The 25678-nt window shown below is 42.8% G+C and overlaps 2 protein-coding genes across 2 annotated transcripts in view; both read left to right on the top strand.

The window, feature by feature from the left end:
• Positions 1-25678, top strand: part of BCKDHB (branched chain keto acid dehydrogenase E1 subunit beta) — a 318960-nt gene that overhangs the window by 10982 nt on the left and 282300 nt on the right. The window contains exon 3 of the mRNA XM_073589685.1: positions 11872-11940. Within this exon, the coding sequence (XP_073445786.1) occupies positions 11872-11940 (69 nt within the window). The remainder of the gene's footprint in view (positions 1-11871; positions 11941-25678) is intronic.
• On the top strand, positions 1376-6648 carry LOC141100914 (uncharacterized). Its single transcript, XM_073589684.1, has 2 exons — positions 1376-3176; positions 3271-6648. Exons 1-2 carry the CDS (start codon positions 2540-2542, stop codon positions 5292-5294), a joined length of 2661 nt encoding a protein of 886 aa, XP_073445785.1. The 5' UTR covers positions 1376-2539; the 3' UTR covers positions 5295-6648.

The raw sequence follows: 25678 nt of genomic DNA, 5'->3' as shown, positions 1-25678 counted from the left end.
TAATCTATGGGGTGCGTGTAGCCAGAAGCACAAGCTGGGCACAATGTATGAGGCATCACAATATATAGGGGCACAATGTATAGGCAATAAACTGGCAGATTTGCATTTCTCCAGAAATAAAGCCTGGCGTGGATGTTAAAAAAAAGTCACTGCAGCCATAGAGGTATAATTTCTATGATAGGGTCAGTTTTGGTGGCTTTATGCAGTTCTGGAACCTTCGCGGCTCTGCAAATGTTGCTAACTGACAAATTTTCAGCAAATAAAAAGAAAATTAACTTTTTTTTCACTTAAGTGTTATATTTTCAGGTCCCAGAGTTATAAAATTCTGTGAGGCACCTGTGGGGAAAAAATTAACATTGGGTCATCATATTGAAAATGTTATCAAATTCTGTGTAGCAAAATTAGGATTATTTAGTCTAGAAAAAAGATCACTGAGGGGCGATCTAATAACCATGTATAAGTATATAAGGGGACAATATAAATATCTCTCTGAGGATCTGTTTATACCAAGGAAGGTGACAGTCACAAGGGGGCATTCTCTGCGTCTGGAGGAGAGAAGGTTTTTCCACCAACGTAGAAAAGGTTTCTCTGTTAGGGCAGTGAGAATCTGGAATTCCTTGCCTGAGGAGGTGGTGATGGCGAACTCCAGTCGAGAGGTTCAAGAGAGGCCTGGATGTCTTCCTGGAGCATAACAATATTGTATCTTACAGTTATTAGGTTCTTTAGACGGACGTAGATCTGGGGATTTATTCTGACGGAATATAGGCTGAACTGGATGGACAAATGTCTTTTTTCAACCTTGCCAACTATGTTACTATGTTGCATGCTCATTATATCCCTGGATAAAATCTTTATGCGGTGTAGTATTCAAAATGGGGTAACTTGTAGGGGGTTTCAGCTGTTTAGGCAAATCGGAGGCTTTGAAAATGCAACATGGTACCCGACATCTCTTTCAGCCAAACGTGTGTTCCAAAATTCAGCTGGTGCTCCTTCTCTAATGAGCACTGCCATTTGTCCAAACAGAAGCCTTGACCACATGTGGGGTATTGGTGTGCTCAGAAGAAACTGGCTGACACATTTTGCTGTCCATTTTGTCATGCTTTCACTTGTAAAAATGAAAAAACTGGGGCTAATGCAACATTTTAGAGGTCAAATTTTAATTTTTTTCATTCCACTTTGCATTAATTCCTGTGTAGCACTTGAAGGGATAAAAAGAAAAAAATCTCCTGACAGTTTTAAGTCTATGTGCACACGTCCGGAATTCCAGCGGCAATTCCGCAACTCCCTGCTGCGAGAAATCCACATGCGTAATTCCCACGAAAAACTAGCGTTTTGCAAGCGTAATAAGCTTGCAGAATACTATTGTTTTACTCTTCGCCACGACAGCACCCACTGGAGGTATCGGATCCGCCCATTTGGAACAGGAAACCCTACAGGAAAGATAAAAGGGGCGGTCCGCCTTTCCTCCTCAGTTTTGGTTTCCTGTTCCAAATGGAGCAGGATCCTGCAGGATCTTACCTGGGCCATGCATCCGCCTGTGCGGTCTCTTCGGGAACGGCAGGGGCTGCGGTCCGGAAGCAGCGTCGGGGGAGACTCCGTTTGACGGCTCCCCCCTCGTCTGGTGGCATAGTGGTAATGGCCGGGTCCGGGGAGGGCCGCCCGGTCTTACCAGGGAGCGGGCCGGTCTGGCATCCGGGGGATCCCCCCCCCCCCCCCATCGGTGGGGGTATAGCGTGGATGGTGAGGCCATGAGCGCGCGAGCCGCGCGTGTCAGTAGCGGTGGAGCGGGCCGGCGCCCGACGCTCCTATACCCCGGAAGTAATGGTTGAACTTCCGGGGTAAGATGGCGATGACGCGGCGCATGCGCCCTGTGACAGGGCGACTTCCGGGGGTACGATAAGTGTATAGATAAAACAGCGCTGCAACGTTGGAACCATGTCGTCCCCCGCAGAGTCGCAGACCCCAGCAGGGGATTCAGCTGGGGGCAACTCCACCAGGGACCGCAGCGCCAGGACAGAGACTGCCCGCAGGAGCGAGGCAGCAGAAACCCGATCCAAACCGTCTCAGCCATCCGAACCGGTATTAAGCTTCACTGGGTGAGTGTGCAAAGTATATGCTCTACCTATTAAGCTAACCTCCTCTCCTCCCCCCTCTCTTTACCTTTGACCTCCCACTTCAGTCAAAGAAAAAAGGAAAAACAAAACATAAAGAATGCGCATTATGTTCAGAGCCTCTCCCTGACTCCTACCCCAAAAAACTCTGCAAACAATGCATTAAAGAGACCAGGCAGGGGTCGACGATATCTTCTAAGGATATCCGAGCCATAATTAGGGAGGAAATACAAGCCATCAACCGCGCCAGCACTCCCGCAGAGTCCAGTCATAGAAAACAGGTCATTGTTAGTTCAGAATCAGAGGAAGAACAGGAGTTAAACTCAGGCTCCGCATCCACGTCCTCATCATCATCCTCGGAGGTGGAAGGACGCGCATGTTTTCCACTGGACAGCGTAGATAACCTGGTAAAAGCGGTTAGAAATACTATGGGGTGTGAAGAGGAAAGGGGAGCCCAGACCGCGCAGGACATTATGTTTGCGGGATTGGCAGAGAAAAAGAGGAGATCATTTCCAGTGATACCGGCAATTAAAGATCTCATCAAAAGGGAGTGGGAAAAACACGACCAGAGGGGTTTTCTCCCATCCGCTTCAAAACGGAAGTACCCGTTCACTGATGAAGAGCTATTAAAATGGACTAAAATACCAAAGGTGGACGCTGTCATATCCTCCACTTCCAAACAAACCTCGATCCCGGTCGAGGACGCAGGATTGTTAGCAGACCCATTGGACCGAAAGGCTGAATCTTCGCTCAAAAGGTCCTGGGAATCCACCACCGGGGTATTCAAACCCGCAATAGCCAGCACATGTACTGCTAGGTCAATGCTGGTATGGCTAGATCAATTAGACCAGCAGATTGAGCAAAGAGTGTCAAGGGAGAAACTGCGTGCAGCCATCCCGTTGATAAGAGGGGCAGCTGCCTTTATGGCAGACGCTTCAGCGGACACCCTAAGACTGGCAGCAAGGTCGGCAGCCCTGGTGAATAACGCCAGACGCGCGCTGTGGATAAAGAGCTGGAAAGGGGATGCACAGTCAAAATCCAAAATTAGTGCAACCCCATGCGAGGGTGAGTTCCTCTTCGGAAAAGCCTTAGACGAAATTCTCGCCAAGGCAAAAGAAAGGAAAAAGGCCTTCAGTGATTCTCCCATTCCGTTTTATAGGAAAACCTTTAAGAGACGGCCATTCGGGAGAAGAAGACAGTCGGACAGAACGAATAGATGGGCCACGAAAGACGAAAAGCAGAAGGGTACCATCTTCAGAGGGCCAACATATAGGAGAGATAAAAATTAAAAGTTTAGACCCACCAGTTGGGGGTAGATTAAAAATTTTTTTTACCAAGTGGGAACAAATTACGTTAAACCCATGGATTTTGAACATAATCAAGGAAGGAATAAAGATTGAATTCCTTCGGATCCCCTATGAGTTCTTTGTTATAACTCGCCTTAATTCCTCACTTCAGCAAAAGGCTCTCGAAGACGAGATTCGAGTCTTGCTAGCTAAAAAAGTTTTAGTTGATGTCCCTGAGGAACAACAGGGTAGAGGCTTTTACTCTCCCCTGTTTTTGGTGTCTAAACCAGACGGTACATTTAGAACCATTATTAATTTAAAGAAGCTAAATTCATTTATAAAAAATTATAAGTTCAAAATGGAATCAATTAGATCCACTATAAAGCTTCTTTTCCCAAATTGCGTAATGGCAGGGATTGATTTAAAAGATGCTTATTATCATCTCCCTATACACAACAGATTCCAGAAATACCTAAGAGTCGCAGTGGAAGTCGAGGGAAGGATTCGTCATTTCCAATACGCGGCAATGCCCTTCGGGCTTTCCACGGCACCAAGAATATTTACCAAGGTGATGGCAGAAGTGATGGCCTACCTTCGCCAAAAGGACACACTAATTGTGCCATATCTAGACGACTTCCTAGTAATTGGGAATTCAGTCAAACAATGTACTGAACGCATGACTGACGCAATCTCCTCTTTTCAGAGCCTTGGCTGGATCATCAATATCCAAAAGTCCAGACTCGATCCGCAATCTCTCCAGACATTTCTAGGATTTCAACTAGATTCCTTGACCCAGAGATGTCTACTACCCCAGGTAAAAATCATCCTCGCAAAACAAAAAATACAAGCAGCTATAGATAAACCACGTGTATCCTTAAGAGGAGCAATGTCACTATTAGGATCACTAAATTCTTGCACCCCGGCAGTCCGGTGGGCCCAGTACCATGTCCATACGCTACAACACCAGATCCTCCAGGAGGATAAGCGACATAGTGGTCATTTACAGAGCAAAATAACCCTGTCACAAGAAGTCTTGACTTCCCTAGAGTGGTGGTTAGACGATGACCATTTATGTTCAGGAGTTCCATGGGTTATAGTTCCATCCTGTATCGTAACCACCGATGCCAGTCCCCAGGGCTGGGGAGCCCACATGGAGAATGGGTTTTATCAGGGAAGGTGGAGTAAAGAGGAATGTGATTACTCATCTAATTTAAAAGAACTGACTGCAGTGTTCTATGCTCTATACAACTTCCTTCCGCAGCTCCAACAGAAGCATGTAAGGATCCTGTCGGACAATACCACCACAGTGGCATATATAAACAGACAAGGAGGAACTCTATCAGAGACTCTGATGTCTTCAGCGGCAAGAATTTTAAACTTAGCAGAAAACTATTTTTTGTCCCTCTCGGCCCTTCATATCAGAGGCGAGAGCAATCAAAAGGCAGACTTCCTAAGCCGTCACACTCTACGACAAGGAGAGTGGTGCCTCAATTGGAAGGTCTTCAGGGACATAGTAGCCGCATGGGGACAACCCGAGGTGGATCTTTTCGCCACAAGGGAGAACAGGCAGATAAAAACATTTGCCTCCCTATCTCCGTCAGATCACCCAGACATACTGGATGCCTTTCTAGTTCCATGGAATTTCAACCTGGCGTATGCGTTCCCTCCATTGATCCTCCTACCTCAAGTAATTCGGAAGATCAGAGACGACAAAGCAAGGATAATCTTAATAGCACCGTTCTGGCCAAAAAGACCGTGGTTTTCGTGGCTGCAGATTATGTCAATAACAGATCCTTGGATCCTTCCGACTGCCAATCTACTCTCCCAAGGCCCCTTTTTCCACCCTCAAGTGCTCAGCTTGCACTTGACGGCGTGGAATTTGAGAGGCAGTTATTGAGGACAAGAGGATTCTCGGAGTCCTTAATTACTACACTACTACAAAGTAGAAAACAGTCCACAACCCAAATTTACACTAGAATATGGAAAAAATTTCTTCAATTCCATACAGTACCTCATACAGCAGAAGTTCCGATAATCCCAATCTTGGAATTTCTGCAGAAGGGGAAAGACTTAGGCTTAGCAGTAAATACACTGAGAGTACAAATATCGGCATTAGGAGCACTATATGGCCATAATATAGCAGGCAACAAGTGGATAACTCGTTTTATTACAGCATGTGAACGAATAGCTCCAATCCACATACCCTCCGTCCCTACATGGGATCTAAATCTGGTCTTAGACGCCCTAACGGTAGACCCCCTTTGAGCCGATCGACACAATACCCTTCAAATACTTAGCACTTAAAATGGCCCTCTTAGTATCACTAACCTCAGCTAGGAGAGTGGGTGATATCCAAGCCTTGTCAATAGATCCACCTTTTTTCCAAGAATACCAAGACAGATTAATATTAAAACCAGACCCTGCCTACCTGCCAAAAGTGGCAACAAAATACCATAGATCTCAGGAGATACTCCTCCCAACCTTCTATAAAAATCCCTCTACTCCGGAAGAGCAGAAGTTCCATACTCTGGACGTTAAAAGAACTGTCCTAAAATGTATTGAGAGGTCCAACAGTTGGAGGCAGAGTAGGGCCCTATTTGTTTCATTTCAGGGCTGTAAGAAGGGGTATGGAGTCACGAAGAGCACCATTTCCCGGTGGATCAGAGAGGCCATTCGTTTAGCCTACTCCGCAAAAAACGAAGATCCTCCAGGGAACATCAGGGCGCATTCCACCAGGGCAATGGCAACCTCTTGGGCGGAAAAGGGAGATGTTCCGATTGAAACTATATGTAAGGCGGCAGTTTGGTCATCCCCTTCTACCTTCTATAAGCACTACAGACTTGATCTTTCATCAACCTCTGACTTAAGCTTTGGCAGGACTATCCTTGGCACGGTGGTCCCACCCAGGTGATGGTCTCTGGAATCTCTCCAGTGGGTGCTGTCGTGGCGAAGAGTAAAAAGCCGGATTACTTACCGGTAATGCTCTTTTAATGAGTCCATGACAGCACCCGCTCACTTCCCCCCCCCAAGGATATCAATAGTTAAAGTATATTAACCAAATAATGGATAAGAAAGATGTTAAAATAAGAGAACATTGCCTAATCCTTGGCGGTCCTTCTGGTACTCTGAAACGTAAAACTGAGGAGGAAAGGCGGACCGCCCCTTTTATCTTTCCTGTAGGGTTTCCTGTTCCAAATGGGCGGATCCGATACCTCCAGTGGGTGCTGTCGTGGACTCATTAAAAGAGCATTACCGGTAAGTAATCCGGCTTTTTCCAAGCGATCTGTCGCATCACTTGGAAAACTGATTTGACAGGTTGTTTGACTAGTGTGACCAAGTTTTTACTATTGAGGCTGCCTATGCAGCCTCAGTAGTAAAAAGATATAAAGTTAAAAATAATAAAATAAAAAATCGTGATATTCTCACCTTCCTGCGTCCCATGCAGGGTCCCCAGGCCTCAGCGATGCTCCCGGCAAGTTCCTTTCCCAGCGATGCCTTGCGACAATGACCTTTGATGACGTAGCAGTCTCGCGAGACCGCTACGTCATCAAAGGTCATTGTCGCAAGGCATCTCTGGGAACGGGAGTTGGTGGGAGCATCGCTGAGGCCTGGGGACGCTGCGTGGGACGCCGGAAGGTGAGAATATCACGATTTTTTTTAATTTAAAAAGGATATGGTACCCAGGGCCTGGAGGACAGTCTCCTCTCCTCCAGACCCTGGGTACCATCCGCACATTTTCCACTTACTCTGCGCATGGTGGGCATAGCCACATGCGGAAAGTAAGCAGAACAATGCATTCCTATGTGAGCGGAATTCCCACGATTCCGCAAAAAGAATAAGCTTGATGCGTATTGTTCTGCAATGCGATTCCGCCACGGAAAAATACACAGCAGTAGCACAGCATGTGTGGAATGCCATTGAATTCAATGGGTTGCTTATTTTATGCGTTTTTGTAGCGTTTTCACTGCAAATCCGTGGGAATTCCGGACGTGTGCACATAGCCTAAGTATTTGAGAGGTGCGGTTTTTAAAATTGGGTCACTTTTGGGGAGTTTTCAACATATAGGCCACTCAAAGTCCATTTTAAATCTGAATAGGTCCCTAATGAAACAGTGTGTTTTTTTTTTTGTTTTTTTTTTTGTTTTTTTTTTAGAAAATTAGAAATTGCTGCTAAACGTATAACCCCACTAACTCCTAACAAAATAAAATGACGTGAAATGTTAATTTTGTATAGTATGACTAACTGGTTCAAGGATATCAAAATTGAAAGTTTGAAAATTGCGAATTTTTCGAAATATTTCCAAATTTACGATATTTTCTCAAACGCGAAACATATCGACCTAAATTTAGTACTAACATAATGTATAATGTATCACCAAAAAAAAAATCTCAATTTTTGAAACGTTCCAGAGTTATTACCACATGAAGGGACACTGGTCAGATTTTAAAAAATTGGCCTGGTCAGGAAAGTCAAATTTAGCTTTGTCACTAAGGAGTTAAACTACAAAAAATAATCCAGTATCATTTTTACTTTTACGGTATTAAATGTATTATTTCAACAATGGATTACAGACACAAAGTACAGCAGGAAACCATAAAGCGACTTCTGCTCGATAAACTTGCCTGTTTTTGTATTTTACCCGGTAAATTCATGATACAGGTTTTCACTATCTTGACCAATTAAGCTGATTCAACTTGACAGCGTTTTTTATTCCTTTAATTATGATGACAGCTCTGCGGTAGCGTAAGTTATCTTAGACTGTATAAAATCACGCTGTCAGAGGTTCTTAAGATGTAGGGGTGACACATATCTGAAATGTCACACTTTGCCCCGGTGACAGTCGCTGCAATTTCCAATAAAAGTGGGAAAATGAAATGTTTGAGTTTTCTGTTATGTGATTTGGCTCTTGCGTGTTTCGATGACATGATCAACAATGACGGCTGCAGCCACCAGAGTGGTGAACGTGTGGACCCTCCGCTGTGCTGTGCGTAATGATGTGACAGGCGTTTTATGATTCAGAATGTAATGCACATGTACAAGTCCACACTGACGCGCGTTTTGCGCACGGATTAGTCACATGTGTTATTTCTGAATAAAGTACCCTATGGTTTCCAGGATTATCCATATCGCAGAATACATTTGTCTCGCATTTTTTTTGTCATCCATTGAGCAATGGCTTTCCCATTATATTACTTTAGACTAATCTCCAGCTGCTGAAAAAGAAAGATGTCTTCAGAAAATCTGTTTTATGTGCTAATTGTATTTTTGGCAAAGTTCTCCACTCCCATATCGTTTTTTAGTAAAGAAAAATCTGCGTAAAGGTCACTGTAAGGCTGGAGTCACTAACCTGCGCAAAATACGGTCAGTATTTTACATGCGTAATACGGATGACAGACCCCTAAACAGTGCTCCGTATGTCATCCGTAATCAAGGTGTGGTCGCGTATTTTGCGCATGTCAGCATCCGTATGTAATCCGTATGGCATCCGTATGGTGAGATTTTCTCGCAGGCTTGCAAAATGGACATATAATGGAGCCCTATGACAGTTTTAATAAAGAAATGAAAGAATAGATATAGACACATAGAATGCATATATATGCATGTATGTATTCTTATATCTATTCTTTCATTTCTTTATTAAAACTGTCAGTGTGAGTTTACTGTATAGCGCACTGAATTGCCGGCTTTGCTAAAAGACACCGGGTGCGTATTTCTCGCAGGTCACATGTGTGGTCCGTGTGTAATCCGTATTTTTTGCGCACCCATAGACTTGCATTGGCGTATTACGGCCGTAGTATGCTGACAATCGCAGCATGCTGCGATTGGCACGGAGCCTAGAATACGGATGAGAAATATACTGCTGGTGCGAGGGACCCCATAGAGAATCATTGGTCCGTGTCTAATGCGTGCTTTTAGCGCCTCTCTCTCTCCCGTATTCCTCGCCAGTGTGACCCCGGCCTAAAAGGCTAAGTGCCCACGTTGCAGAAATGCTGCGGAATTGTCCGCAGCATTTCCGCAACTCCCCGCCGCGGGTAAAATGCATGCAGCATTCACATGCGTTTTCCTGCAAAACACAAACGTTTTGCAATCGTTTTTAGCTTGCAGAATGCTTGCGCTTTTCCAAGCGATTTGAAACATCGCTTGGAAAAGTGTCAGGTTGGTCACACTTGTCAAGCATAGTGCTTGACAAGTGTGACCAACATTTTACGATTGATGCTGCCTATGCGGCATCAATCGTAAAAGAATGTTAAAAATAACTAATTAAAAAAAATAGTTATACTCACCCACCGTCGGCCCCCGGAGTCGTCCCGCCCCTCATTGGCGCTGCCGGCAACTTCCGTTCCCAGGGATGCATTGCGCGAATGACCTCTGATGACTTTACCACTCGGTAGATGCTTAACCTCTCAAGGACTGGGGGATTTTTCATATTTGCGCTTTTTTTTTTTTTCTCACTCTGAGCCATAATTTTATTTTTCAGTCGTCAGAACCGTGTGAGAGTTTGTTTTTTTGCAGAACAAATTGTACTTTATGAAAAAATTTTATCAGGTGATGCACTGGAGAGCGGGGGGAATCCAACTGTACTGAAATAATAAAAAAAAAATAATGGCGTTGCGCATTATTATTTTCTTTTTTACTGCATTCATTTTACTGTAAACATGACCTGGCAATATGATTTTCTAGGCCACCACGATTACCCAGATACCCAACATGCATAGTTTTTAAGTGCCCACAGGGGACTTAAAGCGAACCTGTCACCTGTTTTGGCTGCTATAAGATGTGGCCACTGGCTTTCAGGGTTTATCTGCAGCATTCTATATTGCTGTAGATAAGCCCTGATCCGACCTGAAAGATAAGAAAAATGAGTTTTATTATACTCACCCGTGGGGTGGGGGGTCCGGGTCCGGTGCCTCCCATCTTCTTGTGACGCTGTCCTCCTGCTTGCTTCATCAAAGTACTGCAGTGTGTAGGTGCCGGGAAAGGTCAGAGGCCTAGCCCCTACGCACTGCAGTACTTTGCTCTGCCCTCAACAGGGCAAAGAAGTACGCCTGCGCAGAAGCGCGATGCAGGGAGCGATTAAGCAAGCAGGAGGGAGTCGTCACAAGAAGATGGGCAGATCGGACCGCCCACCGGGTGAGTATAATAAAACTTTTTTTTTTTTCTTATCTTGCAGGTCGGACTGGGGGCTTATCTACAGCATTATAGAATGCTGTAGATAAGCCCTGAAAGGCAGTGGTCGCATCTTATAGTGGCCAAAACAGGTGACAGGTTCCCTTTAAACCAGCGCTCCTCCGGTGGCTTGTCTTATATACAGTAATCACTATCTCCTATGAACACCAGCCATGTGTTAGTATTAACAGGAGTACTGTCATGACGGGCACAAGGGTCTTCAGTAGAGTTGAGCGGATTTGTTCAGGTTCCCTCTTATTCGGCAAGCTATAGCGCTTACTGAATAAGCTGCAGAGGGTACCCAGCTTCCTGGATCGCATCGGATGATCCGCCGTTTGGCTCCACAGCTGCATGTCGTGGCTGTGTGACAGTCACAGCACATGCATGGAGAGCCTGTTTGTTGGGTTCTCCATGCATGTGCTGTGACTGTGAGACAGCCGTGACACATGCAGCTTCGGTGCTGATCGGCCGGTGTGATCCAGGAAGCCAGGTTACCTCTGCAGCTTATTCGGTAAGCGCTATAGCATGCCGAATATAAGGGAACCCAAACAAATTCGCTCAACTTTAGTCTTCAGCAGACCTCTGGGCATCAAGGCAACCTATCTGTGCCCCATGATCACGTCACTGGATCGCTGATAAGACCATAGAATGATGGGTCTTCCTGCCTGCGTGCGGTAAATACTGCCATTACAGATTTATGGCATTTAACCAGTCAACAGCCACTGGTAACCTTTGAGCTCCACCCATGGCTGCTAGAGGTAGATGATGGCCGCATATCACAGCCATCATATGCCAGCAAAGATGTGGGCTCTGCTTGTTAGCCTACATCAAAGTCAATGAGCTGGTATATGACCTACACAGTACGTCATGTCAGTAAGGAGTTACCAATCTTAACAATTCACACGTATGTATTTTATAGTCAGAGTACACACTGAAATTCCCCGATTGACCTAGACTAAGAGCCTCATAGACACATGCGAGTCTCCCTGTTGGGCCTGGAATTGCGGTCTGTTCTTGAACTGTATGATACGATCATGAGGGTCCAAATTAAGGTGAAAATGTTGTGTGTGGCTGGATTTATTTTGATATTATTAGTTTGGCAGCATAAACAGCAACATGGCTGGAGTTATAGGGTGGCGCTCAGTTTTCTATAAACCTATCATGCTGAAGTCTCTATAGTATGTCACCTGACGCAAAGTTAGGATTAACATACCTGTGCCTGGAGAGAGATATATATACACTTTTAATCAATTTAGCATTTCATTTTTACTGAAAGAGTTAACGAGGCTGTTCAATTTCTTTCACAGTGATCTTTGGAGAGGATGTCGCTTTTGGAGGCGTCTTCAGATGTACCATTGGACTCCGAGACAAATATGGTAAGATATAGTGCTTTTCTTTTTACATAAAAGCTTTTGCATACACAGACATTAAAAGGGTTGTCCGGCCTTAAGCTACAAGTCTGCAGTCAGTTTGTGTGACTGTAGACTTCTCCATCCTCACAGTGCGTGCACTGCATGCTGTGAAGATTCTCCAGTGACCGCAAGTAGGCCTTGCTCAGTGTAAGCGTATTGAACTAGGCTGGACACGTCTAGTTGAAAAATTTGTCCGGAAGTGTACAAATCACATACTTATCGTCATGTGACCAAGCACCGAAGAAACCTCACAGCATGCAGTGTTAACATTTGTTTTTTCGTAAATTGTTTTTACAACATAAATGGCCTCACAGTATGATTTTCCTCATCAGTACGATTAACAACACTAAACCCTCAAGTTTTTTTTAAACTTTTTAAGTGGTGAAAAAAAATATGAAATTTGAGGACATTTTTTTTTTCTTTTTTCTAATTGTCGCTAATTTACAAATTTTGTTTTTTTTAATGTTCCATTTGTCTCACTTTTGTCTCCTCTATGAATTGGGAGAGACATGGGTCTAAGATTTTCATCTTTCCTTTTTCATCTAATCACGACTCCAGTCCCATGGTTTGTCTCCCCTGTATTTTTTCAGTTATGCTAACAGTACAACTAACCTAAGTTTGCCAGGTTTAGCAAATTCCTAAAAATTTTACACACATTCAATTAGCTGCAAATCAACTCTACTTCTAATGCATTGCCTTACAAATACTATTGCCGATGCTGACAAGTATGACTTTAACTTATAGAATTTCATATTCCAGTCTGAAGCCTGACAATGTGTTTTTGTTTTGTTCCCCCCATGTACAATAGTTGGGTTAATAATCACTAGTATATCTGAAGGGAGTAAAATGGGCTGATTTGTAACATTCATCTTAATTTCTAAAGGTTTTTAACTTCTCATGTAAGCAGATTATTTAAAAGGGGGTATTTTCAAGTTGTCTCTTGAACAGCTGAGAACTGTTTCCCTACAGTCTCCCTACAGTTTCTTCTCTTTTTTTTTTGGTTTCTGGCATGGAGGGCTCTCGCCCAAATGCAGCTTTGGTAAATAGTAGAACCATAGCGCCCAACTATCCAGATTCAGCTGGACTGTCCCGATTTGAGGGCTCAGTCCCGCCGTACTGGCACATCAGGGCTTTTGTCCCGGCTTCTAATACTCGTCTCTTTCCGACTTCATCGCTCCTAGCTCTTCCTCTGGAGGGGGGTTGGGGCAGGGCTGCATTTCTCTACTTAGTGCATAAATTAAATCATAATATTTACCCCTCTCAATGTTTGCAGGCTGCATCGCTATCTGAGCCACAGCCCACAATGCTTTAGATAGAATTTGGTAATCTTGATCTGTATTGCAGGCAGTGAACACAGAAGCAGCTTGTGTCTATAGAGATACATCTCTGGCAAAAATTAAGAGACCACCACATCAAAACCCTGTCATGGGCAGCCCATTCTCCAGACCTGAACCCCATTGAAAACCTCTGGAATGTAATCAAGAGGAGGATGGATAGTCACAAGCCATCAAACAAAGAAGAACTGCTTACATTTTTGCGCCAGAAGCAGTATGAAAGACTGGTGGAAAGCATGCCAAGACACATGAAAGCTGTGATTAAAAATCATGGCTATTCCACAAAATATTGATTTCTGATCTCTTCCTGAGATAAAACATTAGTATTGTTGTTTCTAAATTATTATGAACTTGTTTTATTTGCATTATTTGAGGTCTGAAAGCACTGTTTTTTTTTTTTATTTTTTTACCATTTTTCTTTGTCAGAAAAAATCCAATTTTTTTTTTGCTTGGAAATTCAGAGACATGTTGTCAGAAGTTTATAGACTTAAAATAACAATTTACATTTTACTCGAAAATATACCGATAAAGAGAAAAATCAGGCAAACTGAACATTTGAAAGTGGTCCATTAATTTTTGCTAGAGCTGTATATAGTATGCAACAATGTATTTCTACCGTATGTTCTCAGTATACTAGAGGTGAAAAAAAGTCTGATTTTTTTTTCCTATAAAGCTACTGCAAATAATAAAAACAAAAATTGTAATTGCTTTGTATTTGCCGTATTTTTCGGACTATAAGATGCAACGGACCATAAGACGCACCTATGTTTTAGAGGAGGAAATTAAGAAAAAAACAAACTTAAGCAAAAAAATGTGGTCAATTCTGTACTTAATATCCCCTATCCTGATAAATATGGTCCCCTCATCCCCATCCTGATACACATGGCCCCTCATCCCTGTCCTGGCATGCATGGTTCCCTTATCCCTGTCCTGGCATGCATGGCTCCCTTATCCCTGTCCTGGCATGCATGGCTCCCTTATCCCTGTCCTGGCATGCATGGCTCCCTTATCCCTATCCTGGCATGCATGCCTCCTCATCCCTTTCCCTAGTCCTCTTCAGTAGCGCGCAGTCTCAGCCGCTGGCTTCCTGCTGCTACCGGCGGACACGTGTGCCGATACTTCAGGGAAATGAATATTCTGAATATTCATTTTTCTCAAGTATCAGCACACGTGCCGGCAGCAGCAGGAAGGCTCCAGCTGACACTGCATGCTACTGAAGAGGAATGAATACTTACTGCTCTCTGCAATGAACAGTCCCGGTGAGTATTCCAGCACCGGAGCAGAACACTGCGTGGGAGCGGAGGAAGATAAGTGTAAATTTTTTTTTTTTTTTTTTTTTTTAATCTTTTCTGATGGGGTCCATGCATAACAGGACCGGGATGGGGCCAATGATACCAGGATAAGGATGGGACCAATCGTACCAGGAATGGGATGGGACCAATCATGGAACGGGATGGAGCCAATCATACCAGGATGCCAGAAAGAAATGACTATTCACTGCCCTCCATGCCCATGGGCGTGGAATGCCGTGCATATTCATTTCTCTTTAGCAGTGGGCACAGGAGTTTAGCCGGAGCCGCCGGCTCCTGCTTCTGTGACCCGCTGCTCTGCCGAAACGTCTCCCCCACCTTAGCCAGAGGCAGTATATCCAGACTATATGGCGCACCCATTTTCCTCCACATTATGGGAGGAAAGAAGTGCGTTTTACAGTCCAAAAAACACTTTTTTTTTTTTAATTTTACTTTTTTTTTTTTTTTTTTTTTTTTGAGCCGCCACAGTGTTTGAACCCACAACATTCGACATTACAGGCAGGAGCTAAAGCAAATGAGCCACAGGCTCTAATGATATTATTGGGAGAATTTGTGTACTTAATCTGTATAGCTGGCTCTGTCTACAGGCAGATTATGCTGATAAATTGAACACCGCAGTGTATTTCTATGTATTTGTATTCTATAGTGAGAATAAAACTTTCATCTTATAAAATTACTAAAAACAATGAAAAAAATGTCATCTGTAACGCTTTTAAAAAATGAATAAACATCACAAATCGGCATATAGCATGGACATAGTGGTGTCCCTGTAATCATAAATACCCATACAACACAGCGATTATTTATGAGGATCTATAAATGTAAAAAAGAAAAAGGCGTTATTTGATAGTTTTGCCTCTAATAAACACATTAATAATGTAATGTTGAGGCAGTGTTCACATGTACCGTAAATGCTGCGTTCTTTCTACTGCTTTTTTTTTTTTTTTTTTTTCCTGCAGGTGTCCTCAACACAATAACAATCTTCTATGATTAGTGCGTGTTTACTGTGTTTCTTTTATGCGATTTTCCCCCTTATTTGATGCTTTTGGTGAAGACGTGAAGCAAACTTTAACGCTATTTTAATAGTTCAGAAAATCTTAGATTCCGCGATTTTAAAAATGCAATTTTTTTTTTTTTTTTTTTTTTTGCTTTTTCATGTGCTTTTTTTTTCAGAAGCCTATAGAGAGAAAATGCACCAAAACCGACGGGGTCAGCAGCGTCTTTAGATGCACCGAGCATTACGCTGTTTTGTAGGATTCCTCTATTTTCAGATTTGAGCTCTTATAATGGGGGAGGTCAGTTATAGGGGGGGGGATCTGATTCAGCAGCCGCTGCCTTTTCTACATGATAAAGTGTTCTGTTTTCGGTCTCGCAGGACAATAATATGGAAATGCTGCTGCCCTGCTCTGTTATAGGATCACTCATAGACTGAGCAGATCTGAAAATAGAAGTACATTAGGGAAATGATCTGTGTATCTAGTATCCAAGCACAAATTCACCTTTTCTCCCCAGCAGTGACCCTATGGGATTTATATTTCTGCCTGCAGATGGATAAACCTCAGTTTGTAGAACATGTGAACATTTATGATCTGTTGCTATAGTGGAATCCTTTAAATACAGATGATATTTGTCGCTGCTATTCTTCCATATGATCACCAGATGGCGTGCTAGCTTTAGATTCCTTTTAATGATTTCCCTGCGGGCAATAAAAATCAACTTTCCGAAAACACTCTGTTCTGTGAATTTATCTTCTGGTTCAGATGTTTAAAGATCATGCTGTAATATTACTCAGTTGAGGCGATCGCGTGAAGGAAATGAAGTTGCCCCTGTTTATTTGCTTCTCTAAATGTGCAGTGTGCCTTAGCGTTATTGCATATTTAGAATATGCAGTATCTTATTACAGGAAACATATGTATCTTTGTACCGTGTTAGCCTGTAGATAGAAAAAATATTTAGAATTGAGAGTCCTCAGTGGTTGATACCTTTTAATGGCTAACTGAAAAGATGGTAACAAATTGCAAGCTTTCGAAACTACTCAGGTCTCTTCATCAGGCAAGGACTAATGTAATATCTGAAGAATCACATTTATACACAGCACAAAGAAATAATGCAATAGATAAGATAAGTGACGTGCAGCTGAAGTATCATTATGGGAGAATGATAAACAGTTGTGACCATAAATATTAGAACAGTTCATTGATAAGGAGGGTGAAAGTTTTATTGTCCTCTGGGGTCTGGTTCTGTTGTGATGCCCCCACGAGGTCTGAGGAGCAAATTCCTTAATTGATGTAAAAAGACATAAATTCATGTGACACATTCATTCCTGCTCTGAGTGTGTCAAAGGTTGTCATAAGTTTGTACTACCAGACTCTTCTGTCTGAGACTTGAAGTTACCTTGTAATACAAATAATTTAATGTCCATGGTGCTATGATCAGAGATACAAAAATGTTTTGCCACATGTAGATCCATTCTTTTTTCTCTTATTGTGTGGCGGTGAGATTTCATCCTTGTTCTAAGCTTTTGCCCTGTCTCCCCTACATACAGACCACCAGTTGGACATTTAGTACAAATAATTAAGAACACCACATTAGATTTTTTTTTTTTAGATTTTAAGTTTGCCTGTTTTTAGTTTATGGGGTAGATGCAGACTTCTTTTAGAATAGAAAATTAGCAGTATAGTATCATAGTATGCATCTGAAATACATTGGTTTGTCTTGAGGCTTCTAGATCCTAATCAAATTCTGCAAAAAAAAAAAAAGCCCCCCCCCCCCCCCCATCAAAACCTGCCATATTATCACTTTGGACCCCCATGTAACCCACTGTGGGGATGTAGCTGCTTTGGGAGCCCCCCTTGCCTTTTATTTTGCAAACTGTCCTACTCAAGGTGAGAGAAATCACATTCTGTTTTTTTTTTTTTTTTTTTCACATTTTCCATTTAGTTTGAATCTACACTGCTTAAAAAAAAATTAAAGGGAACACTTAATGTAGCTCCAAGTCAATCACAATTCTGTGAAATCAACCTGTCCAGTTATGAAACATTGATTGTGAATCAATTTTTCCTGCTGTTGTGCAGATGGAACAGACAACAGGTAGATGTGATAGGCAATCAGCAAGGCAACCCCTATAAAGGAGTTGTTCTGCAGTGTGGTGACCACAGACCATTTCTCTGTTCTCATCCTTTTTGGCTGTTTTGGTCACTTTTGCATTTTGTCATTGCTTTCACCCCTAGAGGTACAGTAGCATGAGGGAATGTCTACAACCGACAGAAGTTACTAAGGTAGTGCAGTTCATCCAGGATGTGGCACATCAATGTGAGCTGTGGCAAGAAATGTAGTTGTGTCTGTCAGTACAGTGTTCAAAACATGGAGCCAATATCGGGAGACGTGGATGGGGCTGAAGGAGGGCAACAACCCAGGAGTAGAACTGCTACCTCCTGCTTTGTGCAAGGAGGAACAGTGCCAGAGCCCTGCAAAATGACCTCCAGCAGGCTGCTAACATCTATGTGTCTGCTCAAACTGTGAGAAACAGACTCTATAAGGGTGGTATGAGGTTCTGACATCCACAAGTGGGAGTTGTTTACAGCCTAACACCATGCAGGGTGATTGGTATTTGCCAGAGAACATGGAAGATTGGCAAATTTGACGTTGGCGCCCTGTGCTCTTCACAGATGAGAGCAGATTCACATTGAGCACATTTGACAGTCTGGAGAGACTGTGGAGAATGTTCTTTTGCCTGCAACATCCTCTAGCATGACCTGTTTGGCATTGGGTCAGTAATGGTGTGGGGTGGCATTTCTTTGGAGGCCCGCACAGCCCTCCAGGTGCTAGCCAGAGGTACCCTGACTGCCATTAGGTACTGAGATAAGATCCTCAGACCCATTGTAAGACCATATGCAGATGCACGGGCCCTGGGTTACTTTGTATGCATGATAATGCTAGGCCTCATATGGCTGAAATGTGTCAGCAGTTCCTACATGATGAAGGCATTTATGCTGTGGACTGGCCTGCCCATAGCCCAAACCTGAATACAATCCAGCAGACCTGGGACATCCTGTCTCGTTCCATCCACCAACGCCACGTTGCACCAAAGACTGTCCAGGAGTTGACTGATGCTTTAATCCAGGTCTAGGAGGAGATCCCTCAGGAAAACATCCGCCACCTTATCAGCCGCATGCCTAGGCATTGTAGGGAGGTCATACAGGCATGTGGAGGCCACACAAAGTACTGAGCATCGTTTCCTTGTCTTGAGGCATTTCCAATGAAGTTGAATCTGCCTGTAATTTGATTTTCCACTTTGCTTTTGAGTATTGTTCCAAATCCAGACCTCCATGGGATATTCATTTTGATTTACATTGATCAATTTTATGTTTTATTGTTCTCAATGCATTTCACTATGTAATTAATAAAGATTTGCAAATGGAATATTTCATTCAGTGATATCTAGGATGTGGTATATTAATGTTCCCTTTATTTTTTTTTTTAAGCAGTGTATATTTCATTATTTTCTGACTTGAACTGACTAGAGGCTCACTTGAGCAGAAGCTGGCGATGGCATACACTGCTTCTACAGAGCCTTCACTGTCCTATTGTATAAAGAAGTTGGCAAGCATTACATAATATAAAGGAAAAGATAAGGACATGTTCCGCCTTTTTGTTTGACAATTCAGAAAATTATTGCACAATAAGAGAACTAATTTTCTGATTCCCTATAAAGGCTCTTGTCTCGGTAGATTCCTGAATTTAATTTAGCTGTAATATTACATAAATCTGTGATATCAGCCGATTGCTGGGGTTCAGAAGCCTAACATGCATAACTTCCTGATAGGTCCTCCAAGTTATACTACTATCACTTGGGCCAAAAAGGTTAAATACCTTCTAAAAATACAGGGGCTCTCCTGATTCTGCTGTGTTCTTTCCATTTTGCACTGTCACTACATTGCAGAAATATTCACATTTGTTGCTTTTTTAGGGCAGTATGTGAAATACCATACTGCTGCTCTCTGTAATGAACAGTCCCGTTGAGTATTCCAGCACCGGAGCAGAACGCTGCGAGGGAGCCAAGGAAGGTAAGTGTAATGGTTTTTTAAAAAAAATCTTTTCTGATGAGGCCATGCATACCAGGAACGGGATGGGGTCAATCATACCAGTATAAGGATGGGACCAATAATACCAGGATAGGGATGAGGAGGCATGCATATCAGGATAGGGATAAAGGGGCCATGCATACCAAAATAACAGCGAGGGAGCCGTGCATACCAGGATAGGGATGAGGGGCCATGTGTAACAGGATGGGGATGAGGGGACCATATTTACTAGGATAGGGGATATTAAGTACAGAATTGACCACATTATTTGCTTCAGGTTTTTTTTTTCTCAAATTCCTCCTCTAAAACCTAGGTGTGTCTTATGGTCCTGTGTCTTATAGTCCAAAAAATACGGTAAATCATAGGAAACCTTGCGGTAACCTGACATTCAGCTCACTCATGGACCGATGATCTCCTCTGCAGGGATGGACTTGTAGCACAGCAAGAAAAAATGATAAGGAAGGTACATCCAGCACGTGATCCTCATGAAAAAATCCTTTTTTTATTGCAAATCCATAAAAACTCCAAAATTAGAGTAATCGCAGACATATGTAATAAGGTAGCGCTTGCCGAATAGCTGCATCACTTTCCAACAAACAGGCTCTCCATGCATGTGTTGTGACTGTCACACAGCTACGACACATGCAGCTGTGGCGCAGAACAGCTGAATATCTGGAGCCCTCCAGGTAACCGAGGCAGCTGTTCGGTAAGCGCTACAGCGATTCGTATAAGCACTTATCTAAAGCTACTCTATCAACCCTAATCCTTTAGTCATTACATATGTCTGCATTTACTCTGGAGTTTTTAAGGATTTGCAATAAAAAAGGAATTTTCATGAGAATCCTGTTCTGGATGTACCTTCTTTTTCTCTTGAGTATGTGAAATCTCTGCTTGCAGTCCATCTGGGAATTCCTCCTGTCTTCTGTAGGAGCGTGTGCATTCACTCCTCAGTCCCAGACTCTGCCAATGATTGGTGGCATCTTTAAGGGAGCAATGTAAGCGCACCCCCCCCCCCCCAGAGAAGACTGGAGATATGCCCAGCTTAACTACGTGCAGAGATTTCACATACTGCGCTCCAAAAGCAACAAATGTGAATATCTCGGCAATGTATTGATGCAGCGCAAAACAAGAGATAGATGCAAAATTGGGGAGCTCGTGGAGTTTAACAAGGTATTTAACTCTAACTTCTCTTGTTTTTCAAAAAAAAAAAAAAAAAAATACAGCCCTGCATTATCATGCATCAAAATCTGATTTACTCTTGTAAAATTTTTAGACTTTTATCTAAGGCTTAGGAGTGACAAAAGCAGTGAAAAAAAAATTAAAGTATGACTTAGTAAAGCTAGGAATGAAGAGATATAGGTTGATGTATGTAAAATTGTAATTCGAGTTCACTAACAAAAAACAGCACAAAGTAGCTGTTGAGTAAAACAGTTGATTACGAGAGATATCCGATCCATACACTGGAAGTTGAGTCTTAATCTTGAATACCACTAGCTAATTTGAGAAAAATCTTTATTTTTGGCTATTAGATGAGATTTATATGCCAAAATAAACCACTGTGTTTCCCAGTTTAACTTTCTTTTAAACAACTTTCCGATGAGTGACAATTTATGTAAAAATTAAAAATGTAATTTTTGGCAGTAAGGTAATGTGTTCAATAGAGCTATGCATTTCCTATGTATTGGGTTTGGTTTAAGAAAAGAAGGTCTCCTACTCATACAAAGAGATCTGTAGATAAGATGTGGTTAATTCACATTGGACTCCCAGTCAGAGGATGATGCTAACCTATGTGAGTCAAGACTGGCATGGACAATATGTTGGTAGAAACACAAAATGGCTAGGGGGTTGATGGCATGGGATTTATTTTAGTACTGTTTGTGATTTTACTTTCCATGAAAGACAATAAAGCTGGTTGAGCCCAGTTTTAATTGTGTTTGGGGAAACCCTTTGTGTGCCCACAATTGGCACATGTTGGAGCCTTCCATTGAGGGTACATATTCCACTTATTTTCGCCACTGAACATGTATTTCATACAATAACGATTTTGCAGGTTTTCCCACCTACAATCAATGGAGAGTTCTGTTTTTGTTTTTAAATAAATTTTATTGGTTTCAATAACATACAGAATTGAAAAGAAGCGGCATTTCAAAACAAGTTCAAGGTATACAATTCGTTTGGTCATGCAAGACATTACTTTTAGTATCTTATAAATTCCCCAAATACCAAACTTCTTCCCTCCGCCCTCCCTCCCCAACCCCCATCATAGTCCTCTGCCCTCTAATTGGTTAGAAGATGTTTATGGTATTGGTGTATGACCACCAATTCTTTTAAAAAGGTACCATTGAGTGTTTTCAAATTGGGATCTGAGCTGGTCCCTGGTGTCCTGAGGTAGTGTCGGGACAAATAACGACAATGTGGTCAAAAACCTCCCCACCATTCTCTCCTTACAGGTCAAGGCGTCCAACCAAGCCATGCGAAAAAGAAACATTATCTTAGATTGTATGAGTTTCTTAGGTGGCGGCATTGGGTTTAACCAGTGCTGTAGAATGCTCTTTCTAGCTGCGGAGGCCCATAGTATCAGTGTGGTTTTTATTTGTTTGGGGAGCTTGTCTGACCTCTGACCAAGTATGTTAAAGAGCACCCATTGAGGAGTGAGTTCGAACGGTATTCCGCACGTCTGCTGAACTTCTGCATGAATGCACTCCCATAGTTTATGGATTTTTGTGCATCCCCACATATGGTGCAGGATGTCCGTATTTTCCATGCCACACTTGGTACAAGCGAACGTGCCCTGGGGCGACAATTTGGATTTAGTATATGGGGTGACATAGACTCTATGAAGGAGCAAAAGCGCCATGTCTGTATAACTGCTAGATGAAACAACCTGTCTCTGTATGTTGGTGGCTTCCAAAATATCACCAACCGTTATATCATGTATGTCCCCCGCCCATCTCGCCGGACCTGTGGTTCTACTCTCCCATGACCATCTGTTACGTATCAAAGAGTAAATGCTGCTAGTTGACGCGATTTGTGTTTAGTGTTCCTTAGATAGTTGTTCCTTTTGTTGCTCCCCTTCCCCTGCTGACCATCCCCCAAGCTCTTTTGGGTTTAACTTCATGCCTGAAGGAAGAGCCTATTCGCAAATATAGGGAATCGATGTACCGCATTGCTGAACGTAAGTAAGGAAAACCCATCGTCCAGCAAGTCCAGTGCCATTGCACACCCGTGGCTGGCCAGAGCTGCATAAAGTAAGGGCGGTTTACCGTGCAGAAATCTGGGGTTGCCCAAAAATGGCATGAAAGGTGAAGAATCAGTGTGCATATGGCATATTTTCCTACATTTTCGCTATACCTGTATGGTCTGCCATATGGTTGGGTGTTGATCCACGTCGGTAGGAAGGCTGTCGTTTCTTAAGTGTAACAAAGCAGAGAGCGCAATGTGTGGGTAGAACTGCTGGTCCATATCCACATTAGCAAAGTGAGAAGTTCCCCGCAACCAATCAATAGCATATCGTAAATTTGCAGCCAGATTATACCACCCAATATCTGGGAAGTTGATACCTCCTTCTTTGGAGGCTTGTAATTTTGGCAGACCAATTCTAGCCCTCTTCCCCGCTCCCCAGATGAATGAACGGAATGCTTTATTCAGCAGATGCACGTCCGCGTTAGATGATGATAATAAGGGCAAGATCTGAAATAAATACATGAGTTTTGGAAATATAACCATTTTGATCAGATGGCATCGTCCGGAGAAGGACAGGGTGTAGTGTTTCCAAGAGGTTAAAAGATCAAGTATCGAGGCAATCGGTGGTTTTATATTTGGAATAAGTCAGCTAAATCAGCCAGAAGATGGATTCCTAAATATTTTATAGAGGATGTGCACCATCTGAAAGGAAAGGATGGGATCGATCTTCCTTGTTTGAAAAAGGCCAATGCCTCGGATTTAGTAAAGTTAATTTTAAAGCCAGAACAGTGGCTTTATTTTTTTTTTTAATGCGTCCATTATTATGGGAAGTGCCTTGGTTGGGTTGGAAATAAATAGTAGGATATCATCGGCAAACGCCGCAATTTAACTGCAGCATTCCCTACGGTCATTCCCTCATACTCCGACATACCCTGTAAAGTCCTAATCAATGGATCCAAGGCTAGGTTAAATAATAGGGGTGATAAAGGGCCACCTTGACGGGTGCCCCTTTGAATCCTGAAAGCTGACAATATTGACCCATTTACGGCCAGCCTAGACACTGGTTCATGATATATCATAGTGATGGCCTTACAGAACCATGACCCAAAGCCTCTAAGTGCCAAGACATCATGGAGATACTCCCAAGCGACGCTGTCGAATGCCTTGTCGGCATTCAGACTGACCACAATAGCCCCCAGAGCCGTGCGTATATTATACGTTATTGACTTCCCATGGACAAATCCAATCTGTTGGGGTGATATTAATTGGGGGATTAGTTGTTGGACTCTGTTTGCTAATATTTTCGTGAAAATTTTGAAATCTTGAGTTCAGCAGCGAGATCGGACGGTATCCATCTACTCGCATTGGGTCCCTGCCCGGGTTGGGAAGTAGAATTTTATATCTGCATCAGTAAACCCATCAGGTAGCCATCCTGTTTGGACAATTTGGTTGATAACCGCACACAAGTGAGGGCCTAGTGCTCCTCCCAGTATTTTGTAGTACTCATTACTATATCCGTCAGGGCCAGGGGACTTAGATATTTTTAGGGTACTTATGGTTTGGCTGACTTCTGCTATGGATATCGGCGCATTCAAGGTTTCTCTGTGCTCCTCGGTCAATTTAGGTAGTACATCCGGCTTCAAGAACTCAGGGGCATCATTCCCTGTCTTTGGCGCTGCACTATAGAGACTCAAAAAAAAAAAAAAAAGCTCTAAACTCTTCAATAATTTCCTCATTTGCCAGTCCGGATGTTGCCATGCTTGGTTTTAATTTTGGGAATTCTTGTGGCTTTACGGTATGGCCTAGCAAGTGATGCGAGCAGTTTGCCAGGTTTGTTGCCCCACTTGAAATATTTTTGTTTTTGGTAGTCAAGATTAAAGACTGCTCTCTCATGGGCCAGAACGTCCACTGCTCTCTTTGCTTCTAGGTATTGGCTTTTCGTGAGGGGCATATTATTGACTTTAAATCTTTTGTATGCAAGAGTCAATGCTATTTGTGATTCTAAAGTTAAATGTAATAGGTTTTTTTTTTTTTGCTCACAAAGGATACTATTTGTCCTCGCATAACTGCTTTGGAGGTGTCCCAAAACAAATGGGGTGTTTCAATGTGTTCTGAGTTGTCTGCTTTAAATGTGTTCCAAGCGAAATTTAGGTGTTTCTTAAAGTCATCCGACTGATATAAATATGAGAGGAATCTCCATCTCCTATTACAATGAACAGGCTGCTTTAGTTTGAGGTGGAAGGTGATTGATGTGTGGTCTTAGATGTAAATATCTAATATTTTTGTCTGTTGAATGAGATACAAAAGTGTAGTGCTCAGCAACCAGTAGTCAATTCTGGCATGAGTGTCCTGTGCATGCGAATAATGGGAGAAATCCTTTTCTAGCGGATGCTGTAACCTCCACCCGTCCACTAAATCTAGATGATCAGAGAGAGATTGTAGGAAGCTCCCCAAGGTCTGTGTAGGTGGCGATTGGTGTTTAGATTTATCCATGTTTACATTTATCCATGTTTACATCATGTACCTCATTAAAATCCCCGCCCACTATGAGAGAATTAGTATCCCAACCTGCAATGTATTCCAACACGGAGGCCTGAAACTGGGGATCGGGTGTATTTGGTGCGTAAATGTTAACCACATTGTAAGTCGTCCCCCTCAATATTGAGTTTGAGCACAGACTATTCTATCCGCAGGGTCCTCCGCCGTGTCCACCTCCTCATATTTAACATTGTTGTTAATCAGTATGGCCACCCCTCGTTGCTTTTTAGAGTATGAGACCTCTACACAAAGA

The sequence above is a fragment of the Dendrobates tinctorius genome, unplaced genomic scaffold (genome assembly GCF_039654945.1).
Source record: "Dendrobates tinctorius isolate UK_male_01 unplaced genomic scaffold, ASM3965494v1 ptg000111l, whole genome shotgun sequence".
Classification (NCBI taxonomy): Eukaryota; Metazoa; Chordata; class Amphibia; order Anura; family Dendrobatidae; genus Dendrobates; species Dendrobates tinctorius.
This window is presented reverse-complemented; position numbering and strand designations above follow the sequence as displayed.